We start from the raw sequence: 12867 nt of genomic DNA, 5'->3' as shown, positions 1-12867 counted from the left end.
TACCGGTAAATCTATTTCTCGTAGTCCGTAGTGGATGCTGGGGACTCCGTAAGGACCATGGGGAATAGACGGGCTCCGCAGGAGACATGGGCACTTTAAGAAAGAATTTAGGTTCTGGTGTGCTCTGGCTCCTCCCTCTATGTCCCTCCGCCAGACCTCAGTTAGAGAAACTGTGCCCGGAAGAGCTGACAGTACAAGGAAAGGATTTTGGAAATCCAGGGCAAGACTCATACCAGCCACACCAATCACACCGTATAACTTGTGATAAACTTACCCAGTCAACAGTATGAACAACAACAGAGCATCAGTTCAACCCTGATGCAATAATAACATAGCCCTTATTGCAGCAATAACTATATACAAGTATTGCAGAAGAAGTCCGCACTTGGGACGGGCGCCCAGCATCCACTACGGACTACGAGAAATAGATTTACCGGTATGTAAAATCTTATTTTCTCTAACGTCCTAGTGGATGCTGGGGACTCCGTAAGGACCATGTGGATTATACCAAAGCTCTCAAACGGGCGGGAGAGTGTGGATGACTCTGCAGCACCGAATGAGCAAACACAAGGTCCTCCTCAGCCAGGGTATCAAACTTGTAAAACTTTGCAAAAGTGTTTGAACCTGACCAAGTAGCCTCTCGGCATAGCTGTAATGCCGAGACCCCTCGGGCAGCCGCCCAAGAAGAGCCCACCTTCCTAGTGGAATGGGCCTTAACTGATTTTGGCAGCGGCAATCCAGCCGCAGAATGAGCCTGCTGAATCGTGTTACAGATCCAGCAAGCAATAGTTTGCTTTGAAGCATGAGCACCAAGCTTGTTGGAAGCATACAGGATAAACAAAGATTCTGTTTTCCTGACCCTAGCCGTTCTGGCTACATAAACCTTCAAAGCCCTGACCACATCAAGTAACTCGGAATCCTCCAAGTCAGTAGTAGCCACAGGCACCACAATAGGTTGGTTTATATGAAAGGTTGAAACCACTTTTGGCAGAAATTGTGGACGGGTCCGCAATTCTGCTCTATCCGCATGGAAAACCAGATAGGGGCTTTTATGTGACAAAGCCGCTAATTCTGACACACGCCTAGCCGAAGCCAATGCTAGTAGCATGACCACCTTCCACGTGAGATATTTCAATTCCACCGTTTTGAGTGGTTCAAACCAGTGGGATTTCAGGAAACTCAACACCACGTTAAGATCCCAAGGTGCCACCGGGGGCACAAAAGGGGGCCGAATACGCAGCACTCCCTTCACAAACGTCTGAACTTCAGGTAGAGAAGCCAGCTCTTTTTGAAAGAAAATGTATAGGGCCGAAATCTGGACCTTAATGGAACCCAATTTTAGGCCCGAAGTCACTCCTGACTGTAGGAAGTGAAGGAAACGGCCCAGCTGGAATTCCTCCGTAGGGGCAGTCCTGGCCTCACACCAAGCAACATATTTTCGCCATATACGGTGATAATGTTGAGCTGTCACGTCCTTCCTAGCCTTTATCAGCGTAGGAATGACCTCATTTGCCCGTGCTGCACCCCTTCAGTGGAACGCACTCCCCCGCTCCATTAGATTCTCCCCAACCTTGCAAAGCTTCAAACGGGCACTAAAAACCCACCTATTCATCAAAGCATACCCTCCCGATGCATAACCCAGTGCTTAAGCCGCGCCTCCACCCCCCTGCCTCATGCCGTGAACATCTCAGCTTTGCTTGCATACTGCCATCAGGCTACCTCCCACTTGCCTGCACCTCTTGTCATCTGTCTGTCGCCCCTCCCCAATAGATTGTTAGCTCTTCAGAGCAGGGCCCTCTTTCCTCTTGTTATCTAAGCCCTCGTCTCAACACATTTCACTCACAGCTCTCCCCTACTCAACGACCATCTTTATCCTGCTAGTAAAGGCTCTTCTGCATCTATGGCCACCAGCCTCTAGTAGTACGATGATCACTCCCTCAATACTTACATCTTAGCTGTATTATGTCTTGAGAATGTGTGGTGCTCTATTACCTGTACTCTATTTCTGTTATTTATTTACTGTAATGCAATGTTTTGTCCCCTGTACTGTCCTTTGTACGGCGCTGCGAAACACATGTGGCGCCTTATAAATAAAACTTAATAATAATAATAATCTGGAATGCCTTTTTCCGCTAGGATCCGGCGTTCAACCGCCATGCCGTCAAACGCAGCCGCGGTAAGTCTTGGAACAGACAGGGCCCTTGTTGCAACAAGTCCTGTCTTAGAGGAAGAGGCCACGGGTCCTCTGTGAGCATTTCTTGCAGATCTGGATACCAAGTCCTTCTTGGCCAATCCGGAACAATGAGTATTGTTCTCACTCCTCTTTTTCTTATGATTCTCAACACCTTGGGTATGAGAGGAAGAGGAGGAAATAGATAGACCGATTGGAACACCCACTGTGTCACCAGGGCATCTACAGCTATCGCCTGAGGGTCTCTTGACCTGGCGCAATACCTCTGTAGTTTCTTGTTGAGGCGGGATGCCATCATGTCCACCTGTGGCAGTTCCCACCGACTTGCAACCTGTGCGAAGACTTCTTGATGAAGTCCCCACTCTCCCGGGTGGAGGTCATGCATGCTGAGGAAGTCTGCTTCCCAGTTGTCTACCCCCGGGATGAACACTGCTGACAGTGCGCTTACATGATTCTCCGCCCAGCGAAGAATTCTGGTGGCTTCCGCCATCGCCACCCTGCTTCTTGTGCCGCCTTGTCGATTTACATGAGCCACAGCGGTGATGTTGTCTGACTGAATCAGAACTGGTTGACCGCGAAGCAGGGTCTCTGCTTGACGTAGGGCGTTGTAAATGGCCCTTAGTTCCAGGATGTTGATGTGAAGGCAAGTCTCCTGACTTGACCACAGACCTTGGAAATTTCTTCCCTGTGTGACTGCTCCCCACCCTCGGAGGCTTGCATCCGTGGTCACCAGGACCCAGTCCTGAATGCCGAATCTGCGGCCCTCGAGACGGTGAGCACTCTGCAGCCACCACAGGAGAGACACTCTGGCCCTGGGGGATAGGGTGATAAACTGATGCATCTGAAGATGTGATCTGGACCATTTGTCCAGCAAGTCCCATTGAAAGGTCCTCGCATGGAACCTGCCGAAGGGAATGGCCTCGTATGATGCCACCATCTTTCCCAGGACTCGAGTGCAGTGATGCACTGACACCTGTTTTGGTTTTAATAGGTCCCTGACCAGTGTCATGAGTTCCTGAACCTTCTCTATCCGGAGATAAACCCATTTCTGGCCTGTGTCCAGAATCATGCCCAGGAAAGGCAGACGAGTCTTAGGAACCAACTGCGACTTTGGAATATTCAGAATCCAGCCGTGTTGCCGTAACACTTCCAGAGAACGTGCTACGCTGATCAGCAACTGCTCTCTTGACCTCGCTTTTATGAGGAGATCGTCCAAGTATGGGATAATTGTGACCCCTTGCTTCCGCAGGAGTACCATCATTTCCGCCATTACCTTGGTAAATATTCTCGGAGCCGTGGAGAGACCAAACGGCAACGTCTGAAATTGGTAATGACAATCCTGTACCACAAATCTGAGGTACGCCTGATGAGGTGGATAAATGGGGACATGAAGGTATGCATCCTTTATGTCCAGAGACACCATAAAATCCCCCCCTTCCAGGCTTGCAATGACCGCTCTCAGCGATTCCATCTTGAACCGGAACCTTTTTAGGTACACGTTCAGGGATTTTAAATTCAATATGGGTCTGACCGAACCGTCCGGTTTCGGTACCACAAACATGGTCGAATAATAACCCTTTCCTTGTTGAAGGAGGGGAACCTTGACCACCACCAGTTGAAGATACAATTTGTAAATTGCAGTTAACACTATTTCCCTCTCTAAGGGGGAAGCTGGCAGGGCCGACTTGAGGTATCGGTGAGGGGGCATCTCTTCGAATTCCAGCTTGTATCCCTGAGACACAATATCTATTGCCCAGGGAACCAACTGTGAGTGAACCCACTTGTGGCTGAAATTTCGGAGACGCGCCCCCACCGGGCCTAGCTCCGCCTGTGGAGCCCCAGCGTCATGCGGTGGATTTAGTGGAAGCCGGGGAGGACTTCTGTTCCTGGGAACTAGCTGTGTTGTGCAGCTTCTTTCCTCTGCCCCTGCCTCTGGCAAGAAAGGACGCACCTCGGACTTTCTTGTTTTTCTGTGATCGAAATGACTGCATTTGGTAATACGGTGCTTTCTTAGGTTGTGAGGAAACATATGGCAAAAAATTTGACTTCCCAGCCGTAGCTGTGGAGACCAGGTCCGAGAGACCCTCCCCAAACAATTCCTCACCCTTGTAAGGTAAAACCTCCATGTGCCTTTTTGAGTCAGCATTACCTGTCCATTGCCGAGTCCACAGGACCCTTCTGGCAGAAATCGACATAGCATTTATTCTAGAACCTAGTAGGCTAATGTCTCTCTGAGCATCTCTCATATAAAGGACAGCGTCTTTAATATGCCCCAGGGTCATTAATATAGTATCCTTGTCTAAGGTATCAAGTTCCTCAGATAAGGTATCCGTCCATGCTGCTACAGCACTACACACCCAAGCCGACGCGATTGCCGGCCTCAGTAAGGTACCTGAATGTGTATAAATGGACTTCAGGGTAACCTCCTGTTTGCGATCCGCAGCATCTTTGAGGGTAGCCGTATCCTGTGACGGCAGGGCTACCTTCTTGGATAAGCGTGTCAAAGCTTTGTCCACCCTAGGGGAGGATTCCCAGTGTAACCTGTCCGTTGGCGGGAAAGGATACGCCATAAGAATCTTTTTGGAAATCTGCAGTTTTTTATCTGGAGATTCCCAAGCCTTTTCACATAACTCATTGAGCTCGTGTGAGGGGGGGAAAGTTACCTGCGGCGGCTTTTCCCCATACATATGAACCCTCCTATCAGGGACTGGGGTTTCCTCTGTGATGTGCAACACATCCTTTATAGCTATAATCATGTAACGGATGGATTTAGCCAATTTTGGCTGTAACTTTGCATCATCGTAATCGACACTGGAGTCAGAATCCATGTCTGTATCCGTGTCAATAATTTGGGATAGTGGGCGCTACTAAGACCCTGTCGGCCTCTGCGACATAGGATCAGGCATGGGTTGGGACCCTGACTGTCCTGAGGTTTCAGCTTTGTCTAACCTTTTATGCAAGGAATTAACATTATCATTTAAAACCTTCCACATATCCATCCAATCAGGTGTCTGTGCCGTCGGCAGAGACACCACATTCATTTGCTCCTGCTCTGCTTCCACATAGCCTTCCTCATCAGACATGTCGACACAAGCGTACCGACACACCACACACACAGGGAATGCCCTTTTTGAAGACAGTTCGCCCACAAGGCCCTTTGGTGAGACAGAGAGAGTATGCCAGCACACACCCTAGCGCTATATAACCCAGGAATAACACAGTAACTTAATGTTAACCCAGTAGCTGCCGTATATTGTGTTTTTTGCACCTAATTATGTGCCCCCCCCCCTCTCCTTTTACCCTTTTCTACCGTGATCTGCAGGGGAGAGCCTGGGGAGCTTCTCAGCGGAGCTGTGGAGAAAAAATGGCGCTGGTGAGTGCTGAGGGAGAAGCCCCGCCCCCTCGACGGCGGGCTTCTGTCCCGCTAAAATGCATATCTTTTTGGTGGGGGCTCATACATATATACAGTGCCCAACTGTATATATGAGTACTTTTGCCAACAGAGGTCCATATTCTGCCCAGGGCGCCCCCCCCCTGCGCCCTGCACCCTGCACCCTTACAGTGACCGGAGTATGTGAGGTGTGTTTGGAGCAATGGCGCACAGCTGCATTGCTGTGCGTTACCTCATGTGAAGAACGGAGTCTTCTGCCGCCGATTTCGAAGTCTTCTTTTTTCTCATACTCACCCGGCTTCTGTCTTCCGGCTCTGCGAGGGGGACGGCGGCGCGGCTCTGGGATCGGACGACGAGGGTGAGATCCTGTGTACAATCCCTCTGGAGCTAATGGTGGCCAGTAGCCTAAGAAGCAGGACCTAGCTTCAGAGAGTAGGGCTGCTTCTCTCCCCTCTGTCCCACGACGCAGGGAGTCTGTTGCCAGCAGAGCTCCCTGAAAATAAAAAACCTAACAAAATACTTTCTTACATCAAGCTCAGGAGAGCTCACTGAACAGCACCCAGCTCGTCCGGGCACAGATTCAAACTGAGGTATGGAGGAGGGACATAGAGGGAGGAGCCAGAGCACACCAGAATCTAAATTCTTTCTTTAAAGTGCCCATGTCTCCTGCGGAGCCCGTCTATTCCCCATGGTCCTTACGGAGTCCCCAGCATCCACTAGGACGTTAGAGAAATATATATTGGTAGATGCTCAATTAGCTTAGTGATATCATTCAGGTGCTCGAAAGGGAGGGGTATTTCTAAGCAAGAAAAAAAGGCATTTGTTTCCCCCAGCACCCTGAATGATAACCGTAACCAGATATAAATTCCACATAATAATAGAATTCAGAGATCTTCGTTAAACATATTTGCGCAAATTTGGCCCAAAGCCGCATCAAGGCGTCTCTGTATATTTGGGGTCCCTAGAGCTATATCTAGGTGCAGGGTGTGGCACCCCAAAACACCAGCATAAGCCAGAAAGCCCAGCGTAGCATACCAGTGAAAAAACTATAGTGTTAATAAATTAGTATTTAGGAAGCCGAAGCTATAGAGAAAGTGATACAAAAATGAAATGCAATTAAAATAGAGAAATAGTGTTAAAAAATTAATAAGTGAAAAGTGTGTTATATTCCTGTCACTTCAACTAATTCACCACCTTCACCTTTTGCAGCAGAGCCAATAGCGATCTTCTAGCCTGGGACCCATTGTTTGGCAATTCCATTGAGTCCTCTTCCAGTTCTACAGGTAATTTTCAGTTCAGCTCTTTTTTTTCACACATGCCTTAAGGGTTTATTATGAAGAGTTTGGTTGTACAACCTGACACTTATGAGTGTTTGTTATGCTTGATTTTTAAAAGGGCTTTTATTAGCAAGACACAGTAAAAGCATTGCCTTTTTAAATATCAGGCATAAACATCCTCAGAAGTGTCTGGCTGTACAACCCGACTCTTCGTAAATAATCCCCTTAGTATGAATTTATGGCTGCATAATGAACATTGTAGTATTCAGACAATTGCTTGAAGATTTTTTTTGACCTGGGACTGTCTCAGCAGAGTGGAGATGCAGATTCTAATTCACACGGTCCCAACAACTTTGAAAATGTGTCCAAGAACCATGTATAGTTTATTAAGTACTTCATAATAGACATAGTATTAACGGGGGTTTGGAGGTCTGGCTGTTCTGCTGGAGTAGCTAAGCAGAAGGGACTGCATAGGAAATGTTCTCTAAGCTATAGTATTCAGTTGGGGACTATTTACTAAGCAGTGTAGAGAGAGAGAAAGTAACACTCAAGCAGCTCATGTAATTTTTCAAACACAGGCTGCAACATTGCAGTTAGGAGCTGATTGGCTGGTGCTTTCTCTCTCTCCAAGGATTAGTAAATAGACCCCACAGTCGCCAAAAACTTTTTCTGCAGCGGGGTACACTGGTATTCCACAGGGAGTAACAATGGGGTGTAGAGGTGGATCTTGATCCGAGGCACCAACAGGCTAAAGCGCTGACTGTTCCCAGGATACACTGCACCGCCTCCTCTATATCCCCGCCTCCAATGTACTGGAGCTCAGTTTGTAAGTTGGTGCCTGCAGTGCAGGCAGCTGACAAGGAGGGCTGCGTTAGGCAGCCCTGAAAAGAGCTTTTCTGGCAAGAAAGAAGACTTCAAGGGCTGCAGCATATCCACTTGGTGCTATATGTCATGCTGACATATCGTGCTGTGGCTTCCTCACCTCCCCCAGCGGCGCTGTATACTCCCGCGCCCTAGTTGCTGGGTACTTACAGCGGAGGCGCTCCGGTCTCATCAGGCACACATACCGCCGCTGCTCTCCTTGATCGCGTGGACGCACCATAGGGAGGAGGTAAGAGGGGCCCCCGGGCGGGACCTGCCGAAATCGCGATCCGGTCGTGGTCTCCGGAGATGGACCGCGCCGCTGGCGTGGACACTGTGGCCATGCAGAGACCCCACTATATCCACCAGGGCAAGGAGCACAGGTCATATTTACTAAAATCCGTTTAGTACAGGCTCCATAGTACCCGGTGGCAGGGCCGGACTGGGATTAAAAATAGGCCCTGGCATTTTTGAAGCACACAGGCCCACTTCTGTGACTCCTCCCCTTACTATTCCTGACTCCTCCCACTTATTAGTCTATGCTCTTACAAATATAATTAATATTCTAACAACATACAAGCATACATCATTCTCTATTAAAATACACACAACCAGTGGTTGAAGTGAAAATTTTTAAGTGGGGGTATGGAAATGTGAAGTTTGTAATTAAGTGCGCGCCCTCCGAAAAAAAGGGCGCGTGGCCTTCAGTGTAGTTTACCACACCATACACCCCTTGTACGCATTATGCACCACAATAGTAGGACCCCTTATACTATCTAGTACTGGTGCCTCTTTCACATTATACCACACAGTATGAGCCAAAATTCACATTATAGCACCCGGTATGAGCCGAAATTTACATTATAGCACCCGGTATGAGCCGAAATTTACATTATATGCCCCCAATAGTGCAGTGCCAGATCCACAATTGCCCCCACAGTGCCTGATCCACAAATGCCCCCACAGTGCCAGATCCACAAATGCCCCCACAGTGCCAGATCCACAAATGCCCCCACAGTGCCAGATCCACAAATGCCCCCACAGTGCCAGATCCACAAATGCCCCCACAGTGCCAGGTATACAAATGCCCCACAGTGCCAGGTATACAAATGCCCCACAGTGCCAGGTATACAAATGCCCCCACAGTGCCAGGTATACAAATGCCCCCACAGTGCCAGGTATACAGATGCCCCACAGTTCCAGGTATACAAATGCCCCCACAGTGCCAGATCCACAAATGCCCCCACAGTGCCAGGTATACAAATGCCCCCACAGTGCCTGATCCACAATTACCCCCACAGTGTCAGGTAATACCTGACACTGTGGGGGCAATTGTGGATCTGACACGGTGGGGGCAATTGTATACCTGACAGGTATACAAATGCCCCCACAGTGCCAGGTAAACAATTGCCCCCACAGCAGCCAGTGCTGCAGCTGCTTACCGCTGCTGCTGCTCCTCCTCCGGGCTCCGGCTGTGAGGGACGGGTGAGTCAGGAGAGGAGAGCGCCCACCAGCGCGGCTGTGTCTGGTGCGGCGGCGTATAGCGGACTTCGTTCAAACCAGCCGCAGGTTCGTGAGCCAATCAGAGCTCGCGGACCGGCGGCTTCTGATTGGCTGCCGGTCTGCGAGCTCTGATTGGCTCACGAACCGGCGGCTGGTTTGAAGTCCACTATACGCCGCCAGACATAGCGGCACTGGCGCGCTCTCCTCCCCTGACAGCTGAGAGACGCTGCCGCCGGACTGAGCGGCAGCGTGTCTCAGTGAGCGCTGGACCGGGCCACGTGGCCATCGGCCCTTCTGGTATTTGCCAGAAGTGCCAGATGGCCAGCCCTGCCCGGTGGTGAAGTCCAGCAGAGGGGATAAGGCGCTGACCTGTAGCCCCAGCCCCAGGCACCATCTACAGCAGATGTTCCCGCCCTGGAGCTGCATCTCTTTCTCTCCCTCACTCCCTGTCAGCGTTTGGGCGCCTTCCTCATCAGCGCTGTGCATTTACAGGACACTTAAGTATTCTACATATCGTTTAGGCAGTGTTCATTAAGAACAAGTGCATAACTACAGGAATATTTAGTACAAGTATTCTGTGATATACATCCAATATTTACTGTGCATTGTTATATCTGTATACATACATAGCTTTACGTAGTATTGCTAGTCCAGTGCAGTTTTATTGTTTGTAAAAATTTCTGCATTGTAAATGTGACTGTGTGTGTCTATAGCTGCTGGTGGTTCCTATTCCGTGTATCTCACACATATTGCTATCCCTATATTCTGTACACTGAGGGGGGCTAAGTGCGTCAGGGTCCTATATATATATATATATAGCATTGGTGATCCAAAACCTGGAACAATACAAACTAGAAATTGAACGCCAATTGTCTGATCATGTGACATATAAAAAATTAACGCAAGACCCCACAGCCATCTATAAAAAATAACTTATCACAATACTAGATGATGGGGTACGAGAGGGAGTGATTTCCAGTAAGATCCGTGAGGCACTAGTTCCAGCCCATCCAATAATGCCTGTGCTCTATACTACACCGAAGATCCATAAAACCATGGATAACCCCCCGGGACGTCCTATAATCTCAGCCAGTCAGTCCTTGTTCCAACCCACAGCATGCTTTTTAGACTCAATTTTCCAACCGTGTATCCAGTCGCACGATAGATTTCTGTTGGACACGACTTCATTACTCAAGAAATTGCAACAGCTGCCAAAATTAGATAATGATGTTTTGCTCTGTGCTATTGATGTACAGAGCCTATATACGATCATTCCACACCAAATGGGTCTGGCTGCTGTGGAACGTTACCTAGAAGGCCATGTTGAATTCAAGGGCCCTAATGTACAGTTTTGTTTGCAGCTTCTTAATATGATTTCTCTATCGTCCTAGTGGATGCTGGGGTTCCTGAAAGGACCATGGGGAATAGCGGCTCCGCAGGAGACAGGGCACAAAAGTAAAGCTTTCCGATCAGGTGGTGTGCACTGGCTCCTCCCCCTATGACCCTCCTCCAAGCCAGTTAGATTTTTGTGCCCGGCCGAGAAGGGTGCAATTCTAGGTGGCTCTCCTAAAGAGCTGCTTAGAGAAAGTTTAGCTTAGGTTTTTTACTTTACAGTGAGTCCTGCTGGCAACAGGATCACTGCAACGAGGGACAGAGGGGAGAAGAAGTGAACTCACCTGCGTGCAGGATGGATTGGCTTCTTGGCTACTGGACATCAGCTCCAGAGGGACGATCACAGGTACAGCCTGGATGGTCACCGGAGCCTTGCCGCCGGCCCCCTTGCAGATGCTGAAGTAAGAAGAGGTCCAGAATCGGCGGCAGAAGACTCCTCAGTCTTCTAAAGGTAGCGCACAGCACTGCAGCTGTGCGCCATTTTCCTCTCAGCACACTTCACACGGCAGTCACTGAGGGTGCAGGGCGCTGGGAGGGGGGCGCCCTGGGAGGCAAATGAATACCTAATTTGGCTAAAAATACCTCACATATAGCCTCCGGAGGCTATATGGAGATATTTAACCCCTGCCAGAATCCGTTAAGAGCGGGAGACGAGGCCGCCGAAAAAGGGGCGGGGCCTATCTCCTCAGCACACAGCGCCATTTTCCCTCACAGAAAGGCTGGAGGGAAGGCTCCCAGGCTCTCCCCTGCACTGCACTACAGAAACAGGGTTAAAACAGAGAGGGGGGGCACTAATTTGGCGATATGCTTATATATATTAAGATGCTATAAGGGAAAACACTTATATAAGGTTGTCCCTATATAATTATAGCGTTTTTGGTGTGTGCTGGCAAACTCTCCCTCTGTCTCTCCAAAGGGCTAGTGGGTCCTGTCCTCTATCAGAGCATTCCCTGTGTGTGTGCTGTGTGTCGGTACGTGTGTGTCGACATGTAGGAGGACGATGTTGGTGAGGAGGCGGAGCAATTGCCTGTAATGGTGATGTCACTCTCTAGGGAGTCGACACCGGAATGGATGGCTTATTTAGGAAATTACGTGATAATGTCAACACGCTGCAAGGTCGGTTGACGACATGAGACGGCCGACAAACAATTAGTACCGGTCCAGACGTCTCAAAAACACCGTCAGGGGTTTTAAAACGCCCGTTTACTTTAGTCGGTCGACACAGACACAGACAGGGACACTGAATCCAGTGTCGACGGTGAATAAACAAACGTATTCCTTATTAGGGCCACACGTTAAAGGCAATGAAGGAGGTGTTACATATTTCTGATACTACAAGTACCACAAAAGAGGGTATTATGTGGGATGTGAAAAAACTACCATAGTTTTTCCTGAATCAGATAAATTAAATAAAGTGTGTGATGATGCGTGGGTTCCCCCCGATAGAAAATTATGGGCGGTATACCCTTTCCCGCCAGAAGTTAGGGCGCGTTGGGAAACACCCCTTAAGGTGGATAAGGCGCTCACACGCTTATCAAAACAAGTGGCGGTACCGTCTATAGATAGGGCCGTCCTCAAGGACCAGCTGACAGGAGGCTGGAAAAATATCATAAAAAGTATATACACACATACTGGTGTTATACTGCGACCAGCGATCGCCTCAGCCTGGATGTGCAGAGCTGGGGTGGCTTGGTCGGATTCCCTGACTAAAAATATTGATACCCTTGACAGGGACAGTATTTTATTGACTATAGAGCATTTAAAGGATGCATTTCTATATATGCGAGATGCACAGAGGGATATTTGCACTCTGGCATCATGAGTAAATGCGATGTCCATAACTGCCAAAAGATGTTATGGACACGACAGTGGTCAGGTGATGCAGATTCCAAACGGCACAAAGGTGTATTGCCGTATAAAGGATGAGGAGTTATTTGGGGTCGGTCCATCGGACCTGGTGGCCACGGCAACTGCTGGAAAATCCACCGTTTTTTACCCTAAGTCACATCTCTGCAGAAAAAGACACCGTCTTTTCAGCCTCAGTCCTCTCGTCCCTATAAGATCATATCTGCTCAGGGATAGAGGAAAGGGAAGAAGACTGCAGCAGGCAGCCCATTCCCAGGAACAGAAGCGTTCCACCGCTTCTGACAAGTTCTCAGCATGGCGCTGAGACCGTACAGGACCCCTGGATCCTACAAGTAGTATCCCAGGGGTACAGATTGGAAGGTCGAGACGTTTCACCTTCGCAGGCT

The 12867-nt window shown here is 49.1% G+C and overlaps 1 protein-coding gene across 1 annotated transcript in view; it reads left to right on the top strand.

Annotated features, from left to right (window-relative positions):
* The window catches only part of FCHO2 (FCH and mu domain containing endocytic adaptor 2), a 418994-nt gene that overhangs the window by 327411 nt on the left and 78716 nt on the right, over window positions 1–12867 (top strand). Inside the window, exon 16 of the mRNA XM_063963877.1 lies at window positions 6792–6865. Coding sequence (XP_063819947.1) covers window positions 6792–6865 — 74 coding nt within the window. The remainder of the gene's footprint in view (window positions 1–6791; window positions 6866–12867) is intronic.

Source organism: Pseudophryne corroboree, chromosome 1, assembly GCF_028390025.1.
Source record: "Pseudophryne corroboree isolate aPseCor3 chromosome 1, aPseCor3.hap2, whole genome shotgun sequence".
Lineage (NCBI taxonomy): Eukaryota > Metazoa > Chordata > Amphibia > Anura > Myobatrachidae > Pseudophryne > Pseudophryne corroboree.
Note: the sequence above shows the minus strand (reverse complement) of the source record. Positions and strands in the feature narration are given on the sequence as shown.